The following is a 25,411-nucleotide window of genomic DNA, read 5'->3' as shown; positions in this document are numbered from 1 at the left end:
AATTTAAAGACACTAGTCCTTTTCATTCTTTAGCAAAGTCAGAGATGACTGAAAGCATATTACTACTCTTCTGGAATGGGGAGTTGTCACAAAACTTTAACCTATTTGCATGCTTTTGTTTTTTTTCTAAATGTAGTAGCTAAGAAACAAAGTATTAAGTACATTTAGGCAACTTAAGGAAATAATGTATTCTTAACTCCAACTGCTCTATTCCAAAAAAAAACCCCAAACCTGAAGCTATGCCATAAATTTCTGTTATTAAACTAAGCCAAAATATTTCTACAAAAGAGGAGTTAAAAAAAAAAACAAAAAACAAAAAACAAAAAACAAAAACCAACAAAACAACACGTGATAAAACCAGTAAAATACTTATTCATACTTTTAATATTTGGATCTGGTTTCTTAACTGATGTTATTGGTGAAGCACTGGGTACATTAGTGGGACCAGCTCTGCCTTGAGTTCTTGGGGATCCTGCAGTGCCTCTTGCAGAAGATTCCTTAAAACAAGTCAAAAATCACACAAATCAGAGAACTTAAATGGAATAATTATATAAAGCAAATGTAACACTACACACAAATTATTTTTTAAACCTTTATATTAGCACTGCAGTGTATGCACACTGGGGAAAACAAACAAAAACCAACACCAGTTATTTTCAGCATGTTCCTCCACTAGAAGAAAGGATGGAACACTGTAGGAAATTTTCAGTTCAGTGATCATCAGATATTTCTATTTCCACAGTGAAATAGAATGAAGTAATTTATAAGCAACATTTTAAGATATTGCCACCTTTTTTGCTTTTATTTCCTGCCATTTTGGGGAGGTTATATATTACACACTTTCATTTACAAAATGAACCTCTACAGGTTATAATCATTCCCCTCTTCCCTAGGAAGAAAGAGAACACCTCCTACTCTTCTCTTAGATCTACTTACTGATGCTCTTGTAGGTGTTGCTGGCTGTTTGGCAAGGAATGACTGCAAAACCAACATATTAAAAATAAATATATTTAATAAAATATAAAGGAATAAGATACAGTGATGTTTGACATTTTTTTTCCAGATATTTACAGGCTTCATCTTTGATATCTAAATACTTACAGACTTTACCACTAGAAAACAGAAGTTAAAATGAGTAAATAAGCTTCAGTCCTTTGTCTTACACAGCTGTCCCAGAACTATAAACCAGAAGCACAGACACCCAAGTCTGTAACCCCTACGACATTTAGAATCAACCATACAGAGAAGCATTAATAGCTTTTTAAGCAGCAGAGCAGCAAAGAAAATGGCAAGATACAGCCTAACTAAAGTTAAAGTCTTTCAAGTGTCTGGCTGTAAGAAATCCACAACACTAAAATGTTTTAAAAGTATTTATATTTTACAGATAAATATAGCTGTATTGCAAAATGTAAAGTTATCTTCTTACTCTTCTCCTTTGAAATGTAAATTATTTCTGTTCACAGCATATTTTCCTTTCAACTTGCCAAGATACACAGCCATATTTCTACCCTTATTTCTTAAAAAAGTCTTATTTCATAATTACATCTGAATTTACAAAGCTGAAAAGTGGCTATCTAGTGATTCAAATGAGGAATGAAAAACTAAAAGCAATAACAATTGAGAGCTTAAAGTGAAATGTTATTTAGTAAGGATTTATTTCCATTCATCCATTCTTACCTGTTGCTTCATAAGAAATACTTGTTCATCTTCAGCCGCCAGCTCTTTATCGTGGACTAACTGTGGAACAACATATCTTGTTATTAGAGGTAAAAACTGAAACTACTGTAACTGGTTTTATGGTTTGGTGATGAAAAGGGAAGAAAAAAAAAGAGGCAAGTCTTAAATACTATTAAAAAACCCCACAACAAAACAGTCCTGGGTTCAGGCGTAGCAATCACTTTTTCTCCTTAGTAGCTGGTACAGTGCCATTTTTGACTTTCAGCCTGGGAACAACGCTGATAACACCAATGGTTTTAGTTGTTGCTAAGTAATGTTTACTCCTATCAAGGACTTTCTCAGTCACATGCTCTGCCAGGGAGGAGGGGAAGTTAGGAGGAAGCAGAGACAGGACACCTGACCCAAACTAGCCAAAGGGGCTTTCCATACCACAGCACATCATGTCCAGTATATAAACTGGGGGGGAGTTACCCAGAAAGCCGAGATCACTGCTCAGGTCAGGCTGGGTATTAGTCGGTGGGTGGTGAGCAATTGTATCCTCTCTCCTTGTTATTTCCCTTATCATTATTATTATCAGTGGTAGCAATAGTAGCTTTGTATACCTTAGTTACTGCATTGTTCTTATCTCAACCCGTGGGAGTTAAATTCTTCCGATTCTCCTCTCCATCCCTCCGGGAGCGGGGGGAGTGAGCAGCTGCATGGTTCTGGGGTGCCAGCTGGACTTAAACCACAACATAACCCAAACTTCTTTCCACATTTAAAAATAGTAACATTAAAGAAGTTATCATTTAAAAAAATATTTTAAGTAAATGGAGTAGACTAACACTGATGCCAGCCTGTGGGTATTCTCCTAGAAAGATGAGTACTTGGTAAGTAGCCATATTCATCTCTTTAAGTATTAAACTCATCAGCATCTCTTCAAAGACCCAAGATGATCTTACTCTGTAAAACTCCACACTCAATCCCTCACCCCCAAAAGCATTATGCTAGCTCTTATCAGCCCTAACACTGCTATTAGGTAATGAATATTTCCTATAGGTGCATGAGTTACAAAAAGGATTAAACCTTTTCCTTCCATGAAAGCTTCAAACAGTTCTTCCCTTTTCTAAATACTGGGGCTTGATCTAGAAACAGTAGGTGTGCACAGAAGTTGTAAAAGAAGCTTTTTGATAGAAACCAGAAAACAATTTAATTTACAATTTTTCATATTATTCATTTTACACATATCCTACTCCTGTGTGCCTACACTCACAAAGTTAATGGTAAACAGAATTTATACAGATCATTTACTGCTCTTCCCTTACATGGAGAAATGTCATTAATAGTATCTTAATGCAATAGTGACAGACTGTCTTGTTTTACAAGATTTGCCTTTACATGGTAACCTCAATGCCACTTGTGTACATATGTAGATTGTTGAAGTCCTACGTAAATTGCTGAACTCCTACAAAGGTATTCTCCATTTTCAAAAGGTGATTTTGCCCCATGCATTCAGAGGTTCATGTGTATGGTTATTTTTGGACTGCCTTTCATTCACTGAAGTGAATCATTTCTGTGTTTGCTTGCAGTATTTTAAACAACTGGAAAACAAAAGCCTCATGTTTCACACATTTGGATATAAAACCCCTTTATATTTAATTCAGAGTTCTTCAACATTAATAGGTATTACCAGCCATTCAAGCAAAGTTTACTTATTTGTCAGGGTGGAGGGAAAAGTTTACCCTTTTTTACCTTTCTTATGGGAGGTTTTACAATGAAGTCCTCATATGCATCTTCTGGTTTCACCGTCATAAAATTTTCGTGTAAAATGGCAATTTTATTTTCATTGTCCCAACCGGCAGGTCTATAAAAGGAAGGAAAGCTTCATCTTTTCAGTCACAAAAAAAAAACCACTTCTGCAGAGACCGTTTACTTACTGCCCTCTACCTCAGTAAGGCAATTTTATTACAGATCAGTCCTAGTTCTCAGCTAAATTCCAAAGATACTAAGCTGGAATGGTATATTCTAAGTAACCTAAGTAATATGCACTAAGTTGTTTTTTTAACTTGGAGTTTCAGACTCGCATACTAAGCTTTTGAATTACACAAACCAAGTTATTTTTACATGTGTTATATGAAGTATAGTGCTTAACAGCAAACAATCTGAAACCATGCTGCTAATACAATTGACTTACATAAAAACTGCATCTTTTTCTACCACTAAGGCAGGTGTGGTAAACTGAAAACCATATGTTTTATGTACAATGTACTTGTACAACAGATCAAGGTTCTTTTCCTCCTTAACTGATGTGTAAATCAAGGCAGCCCCATCTGATTATTTATTTAAGGAAAATTATGTAAGATACATTTTTTAAATTATAGTAAGAATTCCAGAAAAGTAGCTAATGGTGATATTAAGACTAGACCTAATTTTGAGAAGCAGTTCAAGGCAATAGCTAAAGCCATTTAGCATTCAGGGAAAGGAAGGGGGTATAACAGGATACTTCTCTTTGACATACACAAAGTTACATGCTCTCCCAGGCACTTAAATTTGAAAAAGTCAAAAACTTAGGAGACAGCCAAGATCTCAGGTTTACATGGAAACTGCAAGTCCTGAGGGGAAAACCAAGAAAAAACCCTCATACAATGCAGGACAAATCAATCGTAAAGGAACAAAAGTGCCAAATCCATGTATAATTTAAAACCATCCATCAACAACTTCAAAACAACAAATGCTACATAGTAAATAACTAAACACCAAGCAATCTTGAAGTGCAACTTCTCAGATTAACTTTATGTGCAATTCAACATTAAAACATATTTTCTTGCTTCCAGATTACAGCAAATCTCTTCAGTGCAGGAAAGGATACACTGTAAGCAGAATTTACGAATGTGTGACTGAATGAAGTCGAAGTGCTCTTCTCTGTAATCATGCTCCTTCTCTAGTACACTCACTGCATCGCACTGGCAGAAAGGAAGAGAAAAAACTAAAACCAGAAAACCCAGTTATTTAATTTCAGCACACCCTAAAACATCTTCCTGATTATTACATACACATCACATTTACTGTGAGCCTTTGATTTTAAAATGCCACCAATAACTCAAAAGAGAAAGTAATTAACATATAACTGATAAAGTTATTACCCTTTTGCAAAATTAAAAATTGACTTTTAAAATAAATCCCTTTACTATTAAACCAAAATTCATTTTGCATATCTGTATAAAGCATGCTTTCTAGAAGAAAAGTAATGAAACTTTTATGTAGTAGAAAACAGAACCAGAAACTCACTTTTGTACAAACTACCAGCACAGGAATACCAAGGTTGTGAGTCAGCACATTTTCTCCAAGTGGCAAAGAAATATGTTCATCTTCTTGGCCAGAAGAAGGGCCTCTTCTCTGCGGTGATCCTTGGTAGCCTTCTTCAGGTTCTACATACTCTTGAAACTCCTTCATAACTATCAAGAAAGAGATCTTCTTCAGGCACAACAAAGAAGCTAGTTCTTTTTAAACCATAATTAAACCATAGCTAACTAGAAATCTCAACTTTTTTTTCCTTTCATAATGAGGCACTCCATGACAACAGAACATAAGCTCAAGTCCTGTGGCCCCTTCAAACAAAATAATTCTCCTCCAGCAAAACTTACAGCAAGCTAAATTAAGTGTATTTATAGCTGCAAGAGCTGTAGTATGCACAAATGCACATTCCTCAACATTATTGGAAAGCTGAAAACAGAAATGTAGTTTAGCAACATAGCTTATACTCAGTGCAATTTGTACCTAGTTTAGGAAGAAAGCATGGTGAAAATGTAAATGGACCCAGAGAACACCAAGCTGAAACATCTACTGTTACAAACTATAACTCAAGTTTCTATTACTCTACATTTCTGTTGCAGGAGTCCAATGCTAGGCATATCAAAATTGCACTGCATAAATACAGACTCAAGCACTTCTAAATATTATCTGAAAAGACCCAGTTATATTCTGAAAGACTACAGTGAAGTCCAGAGGAAATTAGATGCTTTCGACATTTTCAATGTTTTAATTTTATGGCAACAATGAGTATTCTCTATTGAATATTATCAGATATTAAAGTGACTAAGAAATGGTATTAACACCATTTTTGAAGCACACTGTGACCCCACACATGCTTTATCAAAACTGGGCTGCAACTTGTAGCCTTTATGTCTTTTTTCAGAGAGAAAGCCACAGACCAGATCAATCTGCCTACTGGATGTGTCTGCTCCCAGCACAGCACTTCCTGAAGGCCCAGGGCTTTCCCTCATATGACAACCCCACATGAAGCCTCCTCCTTGCTCAGCCATCAGGAAAGAGGCAAGCAAAGCTCCATGATTTGCTCCCATGAAGGCGTCTTTATTTTTGAAACAGTGGAAGCAGGCTGACTTTATGTACAGTAAGGAAAACTCTCCAAAAAAAACTCCCAGTCACCACCATGGTCACAAAGACGGCGTTGTTTAGTACATCCATCCATGTGACAGGGAAGGAACTATCTCACAGAAAGCAAATTTGAAAAATTATCACTGAGTGATGATGTGCCATAAAAATCACACCTCCACTACAATGTGCTGATTTATCTAGCAGACTCGTGGCTTATCTAGGTAAAAAAGCCTTTTATTCAGAATTTTGCATTTAAAGCAAATGAATGCAAGTTTCCATATTTACACTCTATTACATTTCATATTCATGCAACTTTCAGCTGTATTTTTTTTAATATCTTTACTGATCATAAGTTTTAGTCTTGTGAAAATAATTCCCAGACAACAGGGCAAAGTAAGTTTCTTTTAGCTTAAGAACTGACACACACACAAAAAAAAAAGCAGAGAACCTGAAACTAATTTGGCTTGAAAGGGACACTACTTAATTTTCAGAAAAAAATGCTGTTGTTTCAAGTATTTAGCTTCCAGAACACATTAATATAACAGCCATTTTACCAGTATACTTCCTTTCTGCATTTCTTGATTCTTGTTAGTCTTCTGCTTTGCTGTCATAAATGGGAAGGCAAAATTTAGATCTCCCCTGAAATACTTACGTAAATGTCTGTTATTTAAACAATGATTTATCATAATTGAGTCTGAATTAAATTAGAACATTTAAACTAACATTATTTATCTGAACCCACACTAGCCAAGCTTTTAGCAAGGAATTTCCAGAGGGGCTCAGTGACAGGAATGAGTGCAGACAAACAATGCTCTTGGTATACTCTGAATAATTCCATTTCTTTTGAGATGCCTGTTGCTTCCACATGTGTGTCCTGCCTCCCATTCTGGAAGCTCTTTAAGCACAAAAGTTCATATTCCTCATGTTCATACACCAGATGGAGCCTAGCATCATCCACCCAATAAAGCCAAGAGTCAGTATCTCAAATAGCAAACACAAGACAAAAGACTGGGTGGAGAAAGGCCACAAAACCCTTGAAAGCAAAGACAAGCAGTTCAAAGTTCAATTCCATAGAGAATGGTGAGCTAACAAAAAGATTTCTGGAAACTGTCAATAACATCTTAGTAATAGAAAAAGAACAACCTAGCAGCACTTTAAATGTATGCTAGGGGGACAAAAAATGTTTCTCCAGGGTCAACAAGAACAAGTGGGTACCAGAAAGCACCACTGGCATTCAGCTTGGTCCACATGACATAGCTTGTATCTAGAAATAAATATTAAGGGAACACGTTTCTGCGAGCTGAAGAAACATGCATCCATGCGATGTTATGCTGCAGTTACTGGAGTGAATTTAGCACATCTCTCTACTCTGCAAGCCTGTTTCTCTGTTCTGACTGCCTGCTTTCATATGCTTTATTATCCCAAGGTTTTCATATCCAGACTATTGCAACACAGTGATTCTTCATTTTCTAAGTGGCAGCTTATTTCAGACAGTGCACGAAGCAGGATTTTAGCAAGGAAAACTTTGCTGGTGTTGCTTTACTGATGAACTGTAGTCACAAGTCATTCTTCAGTCCTGTGTGATTTATATTGTCTAAGCAGTTACACTAATAAAACCACAGTTACAATAGGAATTTCTTTTAGCACAGCTCGCTGTTAAAAGAATTACAAGCTATGGTAGCCGAAGGTTTGAGCACAGATCTGGCCTTAGGGACAGTCTGCAAGAAGTCAGAAGACAAATATCTCGGATGACATAAGTATCCTACACAGTGACTGAGAAAAGGAGCAAGATGGAAGTTTGGGAGTGAAGACATTAAGGCCAACGTTTCACCTGGATGCTGATATTGGAACGAAGTTCACCGCTGAGCCATGAGATGGCAGCAGAGTCCTGCAATAGTGAGAATTAGCTCTCCAATTTTCTTTTTCCCCCTCAACTCTTATCGAAGCACAAAAGAAACTAGGAATTTCTACAACACTAATTTAGAAATCTCTAAGACAACACTACTGAAATGTCTTCTAAGTTGCCCAAATACGGTGGTAAAGCTTTGCCATAGCAGTAATTGGCTCCTTCACACAGTACACTCTTAGTGAAGGCTGAAAACACTCCGCATTTATTTGGATTGCCATAAAATTTGGTGTGTCTCAGAAAAGTGCAAATCAGGTTAGCTGCTGTACTGTGAGACTGCCTTTCCACCTCCCATTCCCCCAAAATCTCTCTCACACAAAAGGAGAAGGAAAAAAAAAAAAAAAGGATGCTTTTGCCTCTTAAAATTGTCAGGTTTTACCTTTTTATCTAACTTGGTGATCAAACCCAGGTGGCTTTAGTCATTAAGATTAAACTCTAGCTAGCACGCTGTAGGGGACATAGCAAGCCTTTCGGGAAAGTAATATAACATTCAGAGAATATCAGCTACACAAATACATCTGAATGCTCACAGACCAAACAGATTACACTGCTCCCTAAAGTGAATCTAAGAAAGCTACTAGACAGTATTTGCAAGGTTGTAACACTCCAGTACAGCCAGCCACCAGCCCTGATCAAAAATAGCAACCAGCAAGGATAAGTCTGAATCTATACTTCAGCTGAAGAGGAATCCACATGGCTAAGGACTTTATTTCGAAGTAATTCAATACGAAACTAAACAGAAAAACACTCTCAAGAAATATTCAAAACTATTTTAGGAAAGAAAGGAAGCAGCAGGAAATAAAAATACTGCAGTGACAACTGCTGGCCAGTGCCAGATTCTTTCCTGCCACAAATATGCCAGGAAAGATTTATACAACATTCCTAAAGTCACAGGGTAGGAGAGGCTGTAGTGAGAGACAATTAGATGTACCAGGATCACAGTCTGAGCCTTGTGAAAAACAAAGGCAGAGATATCTACTGGAAAACACATACAGTATGGGAATGGGACCTGGCTTAGATACAAAAAAGCAGACAGCTCACTTCACTACTGAAATTTGTCACTATTTTTAAAAGCATGAATCTGTATGGAGGTTGTTGATTTGGGGGTTTTTGTTTGTTTTGTTTTTTTAATTGGCCTTTATAAAAACCTAATTGTCAAAATCTCATTACTGCAAGAGATTTAGACCATTAATTCACCTGATGTTTTGTTAGCACAATGAAACTGGAAGAGTTATTTTAAAGCCTAATAGAATCTACCTGAATTAGTTATAATCACAACTTCAAAGTAATTCTTATCCAATCCATTCTCAAAACACTAATCTGAAGAAATTCACCATTACAAAAGAAAGTTGAAAGAGCTAGTTAAAAAAACCCAAAAAACCCACAACAACAACAACCCCACCCCCAAAAAAACCAACAACAAACCAAAAAACAGAATGTATGGATGCACAAAGACTTACACTTCCGTTCCATGTCTCTTATCTCTTCTGGAGGAAGTTTCATCTTATCAATATGTTCTTTCAAGACACTGGCCCATTTCTGTAAAGACTCCATAACAGTCCAAGGTCTAGACATATCTGCAACAAAGACTACAATGGTGTCTTGCAGGGATTCTGCAGAAACTGCAAACTTCAGTAGCCCTTTATGGTATAAGTCTCCATCTAGAATCCAAACATTACAGCGAGTATGATCTGAAAGAGAAAGGTACAGATGTAATTCAACAGATGCCAACTTTTTGCTTTGCTAGTCTGCAAGTGAACAGAGGAGTACATTCGTGTTAAAAGGAAGGCCAAAACCCAGCTACCAGCAGATCTTGCCTGTTTATTAAGACAGGTGCATGTGTAAATGCCTACATTATTCAGTAGATGCTTTCGTTTAACAGATTTTTTTTTCTTGGTTCAGAATCTTTTTGTTAGGGGGAAAAAAAAATAAAATAAACCTGTTCTTTAACTTTTACTAAGGACAGCTGACATGACAGCTGTTAGACACTGCACAGCATTCCGGAATTTGAAAGATGTATATTACAGGTGAAACCAGAATACATGTGCCATATGTAACTCCAAGTTCCAAAGTTATGGTTATAGCTGAGTCCAGCAGGGAAACCTTAGATGTCCCTCAGACACGTAAACTGGTTTAACATACTAAAGACATCTCACAACAGAAATAAGCTGCAAACAAGATACAAGCAATAAGCAGCTTAGGCTTCTAGCACCAAACCTTAAAGTTATGCTACCTGCTCTTAATTCACATTGGCCTCTACTTGCAGGCTCCTTACAGAATGAGTACTGGACAAACCATTTGAAATTTTAGTTTTTGTGTTTCTCCCCCTCCCAGTGTTTTGATAGCAACTGGACATTTATTTGCAGAAATGCAAAGCAGGGGGTGGGAAAAATCAGCTGGAACAGACAGCTGGCATGAAAAATTTTACCCCAAACCTGAACTTTGGCAAGAATAGAAGAAACTGAAAATGGAGCATCAATTAGGAATGATGTATCAGGTCTTCTGAACAACCAATTCTGCCCAAATGAATAAAATAAATAAATTACACTATCCTCAGAACTTCCTCCTTAAAATGAACAACTCCATTTGTTTCTATCTTCTAGACTTTTCCTAGTCCTTCTTCCAAAGTATTCCTTATTCTACTACAGCTGTCCAGAGGTAACAGTGGGTCTCCATAGGTATTAAATACAAGATACATGAATTCTGATATGTGAATTCTGCAAACCAATCACTGCAGAGCATAGATTTTCAAATCAGCTACTGAGCTTCAGCATTACTCTGCCTCACTATATTTCTCTGCCCTGTGCTCCAAATCTTAAAAATACAGTACTGGTTGTTCACAATTTGGCAAGGACTTGATGTCAAAATTCAACTTTGTCAGCACCACATCAAGTGCCTAGTTAGTTATATGATGCAAACAGTAACTGAACCTTTCACAGTGGCTATGACTGGAGACACCAAAACAGAAGCAGGTGCTACCTATTAAAGACTATTTCAATAGCTGCTAAAACAACATTTCTAAACCCTGTCAATATTTCATTACCCCTTTAGCCATGAAAGATTTCCAGCTTTGATGAATTTTACTGCAGAAGGTTGATTCTGTGAACTGCAACAACTCCTGCATTTATTCAAAAGGTATCAGTGGTAATTAGACAACCCTTGTCTAAGCTGTGCAGAGAAGCACAACAGGGAAAAATAATTTCCAAGAAAATTACTTTAAAGATGTTGACAAAAAGACAATTTTCCCATTAGAAACCAGTGTACCAGCAGCACTTCGCTCAACCTGGAACAACCAGTTCAACTGGAATATGCATATGACATGACTGAGGCCAGTCCAAACCCAAGGCAAAAAAACAAGACTACTTGATTTTGTTACAAATAAGAACACAACAGAATGGCTCTACTTCACTGGCACATTTGGCACAGTCAGGACAGCTGTACTGCATCTGTAATCTGAGGCAGTTCAACCCAAAGTTCTCTGCAGTGGTTAGAATTGCCAGCTAACCCACATAGTAATGCCGCAAAACCAGTCAATGTTTGTCTCACTGTCCTGCTGTACATCCTCACTTTAACTACTCTACATGAGACTCTAAAAGCTACTCTAGAAACACATATCCTTTCAGAAAATTATGCAGGGCCTCTCTTCTACCTCCTACAAATTAAGATTCTCAGCTCTCAAAAGCAGACTTACCAGCATACATACAAAACATCTGCTCATCACAAAGACAAAACAAAAAATTAAAACTAGCCACATTCACTGAGAAAATCCATTAACAGGACTCTTGGGCCTGAGCTGCACAGTTGTTTAACATTCCCAGTTAACTTTACTGTGTTTTCCTCTAGATGAACTATGGTGTCACGTAAGGAGAGGAAGCCATATGCTCCAAGGTTATCGTGCCTGGGGCTAGTGATCTAGGAGAATCATCTCTCAGAACTGCTTCTCAGGCATCCCCAAACCTCAACTTGAACAAATGTCTCACCCTAGGCAGAATTTAAGATAGTATCCTAAGGAGATTTTTCAAATAGAGATTCAGTAGTGGACTTATTCTAAGTTATCCTGAGACCTAAGGAACTACTGCACATTACACTGAACAAACACCTAACAGAACTGAACCAGTTAGTTACCAAAACAGTGGTGATGTATATCTTGCCATCCAAGCTAGGTATCAGCCACTGTCAAGAAACAAGCAGAAAATAGAGAAAGCTAAAACATCAGTGTGCACCTGTATTAGCCACAAGTGTCCTTCATAAAAGAGGTGCTTTCCTTGCATTTAAGTTTCCTAAAAACAAAACAAACAAAAGAAACAAATAATAACAAAAAGGCAACACAAAAAAATAAACAAAAAACAAACAAAAAACCAACAACACAAAACAAGCAAAACCAAAACAAAATGTAACCACTGATCTAATCATTAGGGGAAAAGACAAAAGTAACCGTAAACCAAGATACACACCTAGCAATCTAGAGTACTTCCACTTAAAATGTAGGATGAGACAGATTCAATTATCTTTTGAAAAGGAAGCAGGGGGAGGATAAGAAACAATATAGAAGATTTTCCTCAACATTTCCAAAGGGAGGTAGGAGGTAGATAATGACTCAGCACTATGAACAAAACATTTCTCCTGGACAGAATAAACCCTTCTGAAATGAACAAGAAAAAGGCAAAGAGAACAAAGAAATCTTCTAGCTCCTGGGAAAGAAGCTGGAAATATCTCACCCCACTACAGAGTTTCAGTTATCAGTATAAATTTGACACCCCTGGAAATCCTTTAGTTTGCTGGTCTTGAACAGGTTGGAGTATAATGACAAGCAGATATCCTCAAAAATGAACATGTGATAGTAAGCTCCTGAATGCCTATCCCGAGTTTCTTTGTGGCTTCCAAGAATTGTGGGTCAGTTCTACAGGTTTTGTTTCCAAACATGTATCTGAACAAAGAGTTTAAAGAAACAAACCCAAACCTGTCCCAGAGAAGGAAGAGTGCTGTCATTGCCTGCTGGGAGGTCCTGACACACTTTCCTATTTATTTTGTTTGCTGATGACAAGAATGAAACAGAAATTAATGTATTATTAGATCCTAACACATCCATTAAAGGGATGCATGAAGACCTGAATTCTCCATCTGAGTCTGGTAGTCAAAAATGTCTTCTTTTTTATTCCCCTGCTAGTGATGCCTGAGTTCTTATGACAGGCTTAAAATACTCATCACCTCCAGATACTCAGGAATAGCCCCAAAATGTTTCCAAAGAAGGGACATACGTGAGGTTTGATTGCACCAGGAAAAATAGCATACCAAACATTTTTCTGTTTATAATACCATCTCCTTTGATGTTTCAAGAAGCCTGATGTCACAGGCTGCCTTAACACTTCTAATCATAGTGGGTTTTTCCCCTGAAGTATTTTGCAGTATTAAAGAAGCTTGCACATGGTGAGAAAGTACTTACGCCAAGAACCTCAAGAAGCCAAGAATGGCTCAGCACTTAAAGTTACAGCACAAGATATTTTTAGGAACTGCAAGATTAGGTGGCCACTGAAGACACAGGCAATGTACTCATCCTTTCATTGTGCCTAACTTAGTATCCAAAGGCAGTTTACTACCATGTGAGCACAGGACCAACCTCCATAACAACCAGTCACATATGGTACTTAATCACTCCTGCAAGCCTTCAGTACATTTCCATTTCCAGAATACCACTATAAGATCTTCCTAGTTGATGTGTTTTCAGGAACAGGGAAGAACTGCCATCATTGCTTCCCTCTTCTGAACTGAAAGCTCAGAGGGAAGTCATAAACAAGACTGTCATTCGCCATTTTTAAAGACAGAAGCTAGCACAAAATTGGTTGTAGCCATTTGCCCAAAATGAGACAAACAGAGGCAAATTTATGAGCAAGGAATTCGCTCCCCCCATCTCTTCCTGTCCCTAATCCTCCTAACAATAAAGGTATTCTGATCATCAGACCTGCTTTTAGACAGTCTCTTGTTGTCACACCTCTCCCATATAGTAGACAAGAGCAATCATCAACAGCAACAAGCACAAAAGCAAGGGGCAAAGATACAAGCTTCAATTTGAGAAAAGGAAATACTAATTTTGACTTTAAGTACTGTTCTTCACCCATTCAACTCTAACAAAACATCTCAGTTATAGTTAACCAAAATTCTGCTCACAGCCCCTACAAGGAAACAAAACTCCACACCCAGAAATCCATAAAGAAAATTAAATTCTTATGGATATATCAATTACTTCAGTTATCAAGTAGCCATACCAAATGACTATATGCTAGTAAGCCAACATCAGCAAATGTATCTACCCTAAAAGTAAATGGATCCTGAGAGCTGCTCAAGTATATTTTTCCCTCATACACAGGTGTCGTGGTTTAAAACCAAGCTGCACAGCTTGTGCACTCACTCCCCCCCCCTTTGCTCCCCCAACTCCCAGAGAGTTGGGAAGGAGAATCTAAAGAATGTAGCTCCCACAGGTTGAGATAAGAACAGTTTAATAACTAAGGTATAACACAAATCACTACTGCCACTAATACTAATAATAATAATGATAAAGGAAATAACAAGTGAAGAGAATATGACACCCCACCAGCCACCGACCCATAACTCACCCCACCCTGCCCGACCGAGCACCGACCGATACCTCCTCCAACCCCCAAAGTCCTAGCCCTTCCGGCTAACTCCCGGTTACATCCTGGGTATGACATGCTATGGTATGGAATACCTCTTTGGCTAGCCTGGGTCAGGTGTCCTGTCTGTCCTTCCTTCTGGCCTCCCCTCCTCCCTGGCAGAGCACGAGGCTCAAAGTCCTTGGACAAACCAAACACCCGAGCAGTAACTCAAAACATACTTGCTATCAGCGACCGTTCCCAGCCCAAATGTCAAAACACAGCCCTGCACCAGCTACCAAGAAGGAGAAAAAATGACTACTACTGCTGAACCCAGGACAACAGGTCAAGCTGTAAGAAGGGCAAGAGGAAAATGTACACTGAAGACAAAACACATTTTACTTTTAAGAAACTGATACAGCTTCTAAAAGATACAGAGCAATGCTGGAACCAGCTACTTGGGTGCAACCCAAAGTACACTGATGAAAACACAGTTATTAAAAAAAGCATATCAGTTACATAATTACAGTAAAGAGATTGCATATAAAAAGAACTTACCATCTCTGTCTTCATCATGAATATTTAGATACAAGTATTCCAGCCCTCTCCCTTTCTTGCCATGCTCTGCTCCCTGTATTTTGGTCATAAGTGTGGTTTTACCTGAGCCATCATCACCTTTCAGTAAGTTTTTACAGAGGAAAAAAAAAAATTTCAAATCATTAAGTAACCAGAAGCATCCTTGTACATTTTCAGACCATACTTGTTATTTTCTTTCAAGTACTCCAGCTGAATCCAATAGCTTATACCACAACAATAAGAATGAAGCACCCAATTATTCTCTATTATCACAAAATGGTCTGGCCTTGAACACTGTCAGGGATAGGGCAGCCACAGATTTTCTAGGCAACCTGTGCCAGTGCCTCACCATCCTCACAGGGAAGAGCTTCTTCCTAATATCTAATCTAAACCTACCCTCTGTCAGTTCAAAGCCATTATTACATATATTTAAACAAATGGAATGCAAACTGAATGTTATAAATGTCACAGTGCAAGCCAAAAAGAAAGTAGATCTATCAGTCTGAAGACAATAATAGCATAGATTGTATTGCATAACCTAATTTTAATAAACTGAGATGTCAGTTTGTTCATATCACTACTTTAAACACCTTTGTTTCTACAAAAAAACAACCCCCAACCTGCTCGCATGTATTACTTACCAAAAACGAGAATATTCTTGCCTGATGGCAACTTAGATCTTGACCGGGTAGAAACTTCTCTCAGTATTGAGGACCTAGAAAAACAGCATCACTGTTGCTAGGCTGATACATACACATGCACAAACAAACACAATCCACACAACTGCCCATTTGACAGCACTGATGAGCTTATCAGAACCACACAGACCAATCCAGTTACATTCAAACTATTTACAAACTGGAAAAGATGTTACAGTTTGAGATTTCAGTTCATTTTAAAAGACCAAAAGTAAGCCACCTATTTAAAGAAAGCTTTTAGCTTCTAAAATGCATGTAGTAACGTTTTTCTCTGGTTGCAAAAGGCCACAAAACTGCAAAACATTACTTTCCAACTGATAACTAACTCCTCCCACAATTCATTACTGTATTTTACACACAGGAACACGAGAGAGCGAGTCTTGTGGAACCTATCCCGCAGATCCACACCTCAGGCACTCCGCACGCGTGCTTTCCCCACCCTAGCAGAGATTATGCTTTATTCCCGCAGGTGGAGAGTTCCCTCCAGAACCGGGAAGAGCAGCATTCCTCACCGGCCCTGGCGCCGAGGCCGACTTCCGCCGTGGGCAGCTGCTGCGCAGCTACTGTCAGCAGGGCCCAAACGCGGCCCGCAGCCGGCGCCCCCAGACCTCCTACCCAGTCGGGCGGGACGGGGGCTGAGGCAGCCCAGAGAAACCCCGCCGTGACGCCCGCGAGCAACTCCACCGCCGGAGTGGTGACGGCCCCGGATACCTCCCCCCGCGGGCATTCACCAGAGGTTCTGCTCCTCCTGCTCCTCGCTGGAGAGCTCAGCACCGCCAAGCCCATCCGGACCCACCAACTTCTTCTCCACGAGCACTGGCACCATCTTGCCAACTGCAGCCACAAAGAGTGACATCACGCAGACCCGCAAACACCCAACTCCCCTCTATCCCACCCTCCAGCGACAACGCACCGCTGAAAGCTGTCGTCACTTCCCACCCCCGGCGGATATGCTTGATTTCCTGTCAGGCAGAGCACAGGCAGCCCGGGTAGCGCACTGGGCTGTGCCTGCAGCGGCGGGGAAGGGGTGGGGCCGACTACAGCCGGCAGCGCACGCTGGTGCTGGGGAGGAGCGTGCTTTACTGCTCCCTGCAGCCTGTTGTGCTGGATCGCTCAAGCCACCTAAAAATGACATTATTCTTATGCAATTATATTTTCATGATGCCCGTTATGTGTGGATTTCAAAGCATTTCATGCAAGAAAATAAATATCAAGATTGTACAGACACTCAAAAAGAGAGAAAAAGATTAACTCGCACAAATACACACAACAGGGTTTTGCTCACTTTAGACTATGACTCTTCCCTTCTGGATTACACAATAATTTTTTAACAATGCTGTTTTCAGCAACTTGCATGACAAGACTAGCTGAAACACCAGAAAAGGTGCCGGGTCCTGCATTTGAGCCACAACAACCCCATGCAACACTACAGGCTTGGGGAAGAGAGGCTGGAAAGCTGCTTGGTAGAAAAGGATCTAGAGGTGCTGACTGGCAGGTGGTTGAACATGAGCAAGCTTGTGCCCAGGCAGCTAAGAAGGCCAACGGCATTGTGATAAACACATAAATGTATTGGCTTTTGCAAATCATAGGTGTGGTTATGTGGATATAACTATATGAGTTTACAGTAACAAAACCAAAAAAAGACACAAGATTAGACAAGTTAAAAAAGGGTCAGAACTCTTGAGCAAAATGGAGTCACATAGTAAAAGAATCTGTAAAGGTAAAGAAAGAGGGGGAGGGGCTTGATATAAGAAAAGCTAGTGCCTGGAAAATATAGAGTTAAAGTACTTTTAGCTTAACTTAGGTTGTAGAAAGAGAACAATGTTTATGTTGTAAATCTGTGGAATTTAGTGGCCCCACTATGTTTCACACTAGTCTTCTAAAGTATCTTTAGCCTTAAAGAACAATGTGTTGTAAGTCTGTGGTGAGACAACAGGATTTAGTAAACCCACTGAACATGAATGAGTTATTTCACACCATCCTTGTACTTGCTGAACTTTTTGGTAACGTATTAACAGGAAAACACAAGCTTAACTGCAGCCTTAGCATTTGTTCTATACCTTATATGGTTATTTGCCTAGTACCCAAGTTTTATAACATCCTATAACAAGATGTATCTCTTGGTTACCAAACCCCCTTAAAGCATTCAAGTAGTTAAACAAAGCACCCTTTGATCAACAAAGCGGTTGAGTAAGAGAACTTATTCCTTTGTTTCTTCTCTCTCATCATTGTACTGACAGGAACATTTATCATAATCATGATAATTCCTATACATCCCACACATGGTACAATGGTCACAAGGGGTGCTGATTCCACACAAAGTGCAATGGCGACAAGGACTCCTAAGTTCCTGACACGAAACATTCCTGTATACTTCACACTACTCACAAGAGGAAGACTGCTTACTTCATCCTCAAGACCCCTGCCCACAATCACAAGAGAGCAGCGCGCAGATGCCAAAAGGAGGAGACTTATGATAATAAGTTCCTGGACCTAGTTATAATATTCCCTGCTTATACATGGAAATTATGAATATGTATGTGACCAATGCAGTAGTGAAAGTATATAAACCTGTAACAAATCCTAATCGCATGTGCCTCTGGCTACGGTCATGCACCCAGTGATGTCTGCTTTTGCTTTATTGACTTTGTCCCTCAATAAAACCTTGTTATCTTGTTTAGAGGAGTGAATTAGTATTTTACAGCATCCTGGCCTGTATCAGATATAGCGTAGCCAGGAGGGCCAGGGAAGTGATCTTTCCCCTGTACTTGGCACAAGTGAGGCTACACCTCAAATCCTGTGTTCAGTTCTAGGCCCCTGTCCTGGGTTCAGCAGTAGCAGTTATTTTTTCTCCTTCTTAGTAGCTGGTGCAGGGCTGTGTTTTGACTTTCAGCCCGGGAACAACACTGATAACGCTGATGTTTTTAGTTGTTGTTAAGTTTACTCTGACCAAGGACTTTCTGAGTCTTATGCTCTGCCAGGGAGGAGGGGAAGTCGGGAGGAAGCAGAGACAGGACACCTGACCCAGACTAGCCAAAGAGGTATTCCATACCATAGCACGCGTTGCCCAGGATGTAACCGGGAGTTACCCGGAAGGGCTAGGACTCTGGGGGTTAGAGGAGGTATCGGTCAGTGCTCGGTTGGGCAGGGTGGGGTGAGTCGGTGGCTGGTGAGATGTTGTATTCTCTTCACTTGTTATTTGCTTTATCATTATTACTATTACTATTAGTAGTAGTAGCAGTAGTGAGTTGTGTTATACCTTAGTTATTAAACTGTTCTTATCTCAACCCGTGGGGGCTACATTCTTTGGATTCTCTTTCCCAGCTCTCTGGGAGTTGGGGGAGCAGGGGGGGGGGGAGTGCACAAGCTCTGTGCAGCTTGGTTTAAACCACGACAGTTCTTTTTGGCACCCAATGTGGGGCACGAGGGGTTGAGATAACAACAGATCAGACTGGATTTATAGTCACTCGTCACAATGCTGATTTATTTGCTCTCAAAATTGTTTCTCTTGATCTCACAGTTTCAAAATGTTGTAAGTTACTTGGAGCCTGTATTTGCCATGGTAATGTTTATCAAGTATAGGGCTTGGGCTAAGGTTCTTGTTTCACTGTATTTTACGGCAATGACTTATAATACGGGGGGGCTCCGGCAGCAGGGCGGGATGGATGTGGCCATGGACTTGTACCAGGCCATCCCACTGCTCTTCACCGTCCTTGCCCTTGTCCTCGCCTCTGTCTTCGTGAGGCTGCGGGGGGCCGAGGAGTGGCCCCGGGAGCCGGTGGCAGCCGAAGAGGCCCGGGAGAGCGGCCCTGGGGACCAAGCAGCAGTAGCAGAGCAGTGGGAGGAGGTGGTGGAGGAGCGGAAAGAGGCGGTAGCCAAGCAGTGGGAGCAGGTGCCGGAGGAGCCGAACAGTCCAGTAACTAAGGTATAACACAAAACCACTACTGCTACCACAAATAATAATGATAAGGTAAATAACAAGGGAAGAGAATACAACTGCGTACCACCTGCCGACCTATACCCAGCCCGACCCAAGCAGCGATCTAGCCCTTCCAGGGTGTGGCATTTCATGACACGAACTCAAGTTGATGCAGAGATTCAAATCCTCGCTTATTACCAGCAAGCCCTTTTTATCCCCTTGTTCGGTACTTTCCCAACCTGCACATACATACAACGTTCAATCTCATTGGCCCCTGTAAAACTCTCCAGGTAAATAGTCTAATCACAGTGCTACAGACCCTCTCACAACCGCCACATCCTCTGGCCTTCAACACTCCAGCTCATCGCCCCAGGGCTTGTCAAAGCACCAAGGATTCAGAGCTCATTCCCAAATTGTTCTTCATGCAAATCTTATTGCCTTCACTCCCTACACTGGGGCATTTTACTAATATGTCCTTCCTGTCCACAGTTAAAACATTTTTGCTGATACATATTAAGTTTTGATAATGCAGCAGCCAATAGAGAAGCCTTAAGAGTGTCCGTACCAATATCCTGACATGTTTTAATAAACTCAGCAATGTCTGTAAATTTTTCCCTGACTGGGGATAAAGCAGCTTTGCAATCTCCATTTGCAATTTCATATGCTACCTGAAATAAAAGTGCACGAGCAGCCTCAGGATTGTCAATCTGTCTTTGTATAGCATTGTCTAATCAGTCTATAAAAGACACATACAGTTCCTGAGACCCTTGGCAAACAGTTGCGAAAGAAGTAGTTTTCTTTCCTGATTCAGGTACTCACCTCCAGGCTTGTACAGTGTCGTGGTTTAAACCAAGCTGCACAGCTCATGCACTCACTACCCCAACTCCCGGAGAGCTAGGAAGGAGAATCCAAAGAATGTAGCTCCCACGGGTTGAGATAAGAACAGTTTAATAGCTAAGGTATAACACAAATCACTACTGCTACCACCAGTAAGAATAATAAAGATAAAGCAAATAACAAGTGAAGTGAATACAACACCTCACCAGCCGCCGACCCATAACTCACCCCACCCTGCCTGACCGAGCACCAACTGATACCTCTTCCAGCCCCCCAGAGCACTAGCCCTTCCGGGTAACTCACGGTTGCATCCTGGTCATGACGTGCTGTGGTATGGAATACCTCTTTGGCTAGGTTGGATCGGGTGCTCTGTCTCTGCTTCCTCCCGGCCTCCCCTCCTCCCTGGTAGAGCATGAGACTCAGAAAGTCCTTGATCAGAGTAAACATTTGAGCAGTAACTACAAACATAAGTACTATCAACACCATTCCCAGACCGAAAGTCAAAACACAGCCCTGCACCAGCTACCAAGAAGGAGAAAAAATGACTGCTACTGCTGAACCCAGAACATATAGCCATATGGGCAGCTTGCTGGAATACCAGAGAGTATAAATTAATTTGATCATGAGGTTGCAGCCATCGCCTAGTGTGAGAATTCTTAAAGAGCCAAGGCCACGTAGTGAGCGATCCCGATACCCTGAGCCTTATTACTGTAAAGTAAGAAGATTTTTGGCAGGCATAAGCAAGGTCAATTGTCTTGTTATGCCCCTGTAATTTTCCACTGAAAACGTGCAGAGAATGATCCCAGCCAAGGTTGTAGTTTCCCACTGTAATTTTAGAGTAAGGTATTTAATCGCAATTATAACAAGTTATAAACATTAGCTTTGTAAATGGTAGTAACCTCTAGACTAACCTTATTGGAGCACAGTACCCAAGGCTGTTACATAAGAAACCTAAGGGTGTAAGGGCATAAAAGGAGCACTGTATCTGAATAAACTTTGGCAATCGCTTGATCACATTGATTGTCTCCGCGTTTTCTGGGACTCCTGCGTCAATAGCCCAGAGCCTGTTAATATATCAGTATCTGTTGGTATTCCTCTTCGAACGTTATCTAACACCTGTAAAGCCGCTAAGTTATTATATTCCAGTCCCCACATCGAGTATTGAGCAGGTGTCAAAATTGTTTGCATTAAAGTGTTCCAGTCCCATGGCACCATACATCCTGAACTAGCCATCATTTCTAGCAGACCTAATGTATAAGGACTTCGAAATCCTTTTTCCATCACTGATATTTTTCAATTCCTTAAATACTGAGTACGGAATATTTTCATGTATCGGTTATTGTTGTCCCTGCTGTCCCTGCTGCCCATCTGTTCTATAAAATACAGGAAAAAGCCATGTCTCCAGTAAAATAACCATCCTCTATCACTTTCCCCATAAGTTTTTGTATAAATGTTTTAGTAGCCTTCTGGTTAACTAACCACTGATCAAATGGTTCTTTATCAAGATCAGCCAAGGGAGGTGTGGTAGGTTGAGGAGCATGAGGAATATTCAATGTGAATGTTTTTAATGGTGTCAAAGGTGGGTATGAATTTTGCTTCTTTTCTGAATCTGCAGAGCTAGAATCAAAAGGATCATCAGGCTTCCCAGAAAAGATATTTTTATCATTCTGTCCTTGCTCTTTCGAACTGTCAGTATTTTGATCATTTGTTTTATCATGTTTCTGAATTATATTTTCAGCAGGTTGTAAATTAGATAACGCAGAAAAGGCAAAACGCCATGTCACTATGAAATCATCAGGAACCTCCATACCAAGGTAATTTTGAGTCTGTAAATGTTCTTCCACTCTCTCCCATATCCGAGTAAGAAATGACACTGTTGCTGGAAACCAGTTGCAATTTGTTTTCACCCATAACAAGATTCATTACTTGCTTCTCAGACAAATGATATCCAGAGGATTTTAGAATTTGCTTTAAAACTTTCAAATAATTTCTGTTAGGTCAATTCTATTTGTCCCATTTTCCTAACGTAAACCTGTAATTGCCCAGTCAACAAGTATTACTGACCTTTAACAGGCAAATGTCGGTATCAGAAATTACCTGTCTGATCGCACAGGCACCGCAACGTTGAGCAGTTTAGTTACCACACACACGACACCATTTGCAGTGTCTGTAAAGAAAGAGGCTAAACACACACACAAACACGCTGCTTTCACAAGAAGTTGCACTTTATTCATGCAAGCATGGTAATATATACCATTCAGATACGGGTGTGAGCCATGAAGCCAAACAGCAACTACATCATTCCTGGTGAATGTTTTCAGTCACTATAAATTCCATTCTATAAACAATCACTCCCCAGTCTGCTTCCCAGCCTGACCTTGCACCCAAAAACTCCCTGGCTTACTCAAAACCCAGGTGCACTATCAGCAATTACTCTTCTTTAATTATCCACATAGCGGGAACAGGACAGCTTGCATTTCCCACATTCAGGTTCCTTAGATGATCTTGAACCTGATCCTCCCCTACAGTGGGCCTAAGGTCTTCATTCTCACAGTCCCTGCATCTGCCTTCCAAGACTTGGGCAGTGTGGTCAGAGGACTTGCAGGTGAACAGTGAGGCAAAGAAGTCTTTAAGAATCTCAGCCTTCTCCAACTCCAGGGTAGCCAGTTCTCCCAATAGCTTCTGGAGAGGGCCCACGTTTTCCCTAGTCTGTCTTTTGTTTGCTACATACCTATAGAAGCCCTTCCTGTTTTCTTTCACATCACTTGCCAGATTCAGTTCCACATTATATAAGCTTCTTTTTTTCCTCTATGTTTTCTCAGCAGCTCCTTATCCATCCATGGAGGCCTCCTGGCCCTCCTGCACCATTTTCTTCTAGTTGACAGGTAACACTCCTGAGCTTTGAGCAGGTGATCCTTGAATACCAAACAGCAGTCTTGAGCCCCCCTGCCCTCTAGGGCTTTATTCCATGGAACCTTACTAAGCAGATTCCTGAAGAAGCCAAAGTCTGCTCTTGAGCAAACTCTTGCCCTGTCACTTGTTACGTGAGAGAAGAGACCGACCCCCACATCAATACAACCTCCTTTCAGGTACTTGTAGAGAGCAATAAGGTTCTCCCTGTACCTACACCAGACTAAAAAGCCCCAGCTCCCTCAGCCATTCCTTGTAAGACTTGTGCTAAAGATCCTTCACCAGCTTCATTTCCCTACTCTGGACCCACTCCACCACCTCAATTTATTTCTTGTAGTGAGAGGCTGTCATAGCTTAACCTCAGCCGGCAACTCAGAACCACACAGCCCCTCACTCACTCCCCCCTTCAATTCCTCCCACCGCTCCTGCAGGGATGGGGAGGAGAATAGAAAGAATGTAACTCCCATGGGTTGAGATAAGAACACTCCAGTAACTAAGGTATAACACAAAACCACTGCTGCTACCACCAATAACAATAACGATAAGGGAAATAACAAGGGAAGAGAATACAATCGCTCACCACCTGCAGACCGATACCCAGCCCTGCTGCGGAATGGACTCAGTGAGAGATCAATATGATAAGACAAAAAGCCCTTTATTGCAAAGCATTAACTCCTTATATACTATTGCTTACACACACCTACAACAATTTGGCATATCATGACTGGATACTTGTCTTGAAGACCCTTAATCACAGAATCTCAAGGGTTGGAAGGGAGCTCGAAAGATCATCTAGTCCAACCCCCCTGCAAGAGCAGGGTAGCATAGAGTACATCACACAGGAACTTGTCCAGGCGGGCCTTGAATATCTCCAACGTAGGAGACTCCACAACCCCTCTGGGCAGCCTGTTCCAGTGCTCTGCCACTCTTACAGTAAAGAAGTTCTTCCTGATGTTAACGTGGAACCTCCTATGCTCCAGTTTACACCCATTGCCCCTTGTCCTATCACTGGATATCACTGAAAAAAGCCTAGCTCCATCATCCTGACACCCACCCTTTACATATTTGTAAACACTGATGAGGTCACCCCTCAGTCTCCTCTTCTCCAAGCTAAAGAGACCCAGCTCCCTCAGCTTCTCCTCATAAGGGAGGTGTTCCACTCCTTTAATCATCTTTGTGGCTCTGCGCTGGACTCTTTCAAGCAATTCCCTGTTCTTCTTGAACTGAGGGGCCCAGAACTGGATGCAATATTCCAGATGTGGCCTCACCAAGGCAGAGTAGAGGGGGAGGAGAACCTCTCTTGCCCTACTAACCACCCCCTTTCTAATGCACCCTAGGATGCCATTTGCCTTCTTGGCCACAAGGGCACATTGCTGGCTCATGGTCATCCTCCTATCCACCAGGACCCCCAGGTCCCTTTCCTCTTCACTCCTTTCTAGCAGGTCAACCCCCAACCTGTACTGGTACATGGGGTTGTTCTTCCCCAGATGCAAGACTCTACACTTGCCCTTGTTGAATTTCATCAAGTTTCTCCCTGCCCAACTCTCCAGCCTGTCCGGGTCCCGCTGAATGGCAACACAGCCTTCTGGTGTGTCAGCCACTCCTCCCACTTTAGTGTCATCAGTGAACTTGCTGAGGGTACACTCGGTTCCCTCATCCAGGTCGTTGATGAAAATATTAAACAGCACTGGTCCCAGCACCGATCCCTGAGGGACTCCACTGGTCACAGACCTCTAGCTAGATTCTGCCCCATTGACCACAACTCTCTGCCTTCTTTCTTTCAACCAGTTCTTGATCCACCTCACTACCTGATCGTCAAGCCCACACTTCCTTAGCTTATCTATGAGGATGCTGTGGGAGACAGTATCAAATGCCTTACTGAAATCGAGAAAAACCACATCTACTG

At 40.8% G+C, this 25,411-nt stretch overlaps 1 protein-coding gene across 4 annotated transcripts in view; it reads right to left on the bottom strand.

Annotated features, from left to right (window-relative positions):
* Positions 1–16,767, bottom strand: part of LOC117438305 (cytoplasmic dynein 1 light intermediate chain 2-like) — a 47,588-nt gene extending 30,821 nt beyond the window's left edge. For 3 of the 4 annotated variants that reach the window (XM_034073850.1, XM_034073854.1, XM_034073853.1), the window contains exons 1-11: positions 16,571–16,746; positions 15,783–15,856; positions 15,124–15,240; positions 9,418–9,648; positions 4,945–5,111; positions 4,526–4,619; positions 3,851–3,986; positions 3,409–3,520; positions 1,678–1,737; positions 937–978; positions 380–497 (exon numbers count right to left, since the gene is read on the bottom strand). In XM_034073850.1, the coding sequence (XP_033929741.1) occupies positions 380–497; positions 937–978; positions 1,678–1,737; positions 3,409–3,520; positions 3,851–3,986; positions 4,526–4,619; positions 4,945–5,111; positions 9,418–9,648; positions 15,124–15,240; positions 15,783–15,856; positions 16,571–16,695 (1,276 nt within the window). In that variant the 5' untranslated portion in view covers positions 16,696–16,746. The other variant, XM_034073851.1, reaches the window with a different exon arrangement.
* Positions 16,768–25,411: the final 8,644 nt, after the last annotated feature.

The sequence above is a fragment of the Melopsittacus undulatus genome (assembly GCF_012275295.1).
Source record: "Melopsittacus undulatus isolate bMelUnd1 chromosome W unlocalized genomic scaffold, bMelUnd1.mat.Z SUPER_W_unloc_7, whole genome shotgun sequence".
Lineage (NCBI taxonomy): Eukaryota > Metazoa > Chordata > Aves > Psittaciformes > Psittaculidae > Melopsittacus > Melopsittacus undulatus.
Note: the sequence above shows the minus strand (reverse complement) of the source record. Positions and strands in the feature narration are given on the sequence as shown.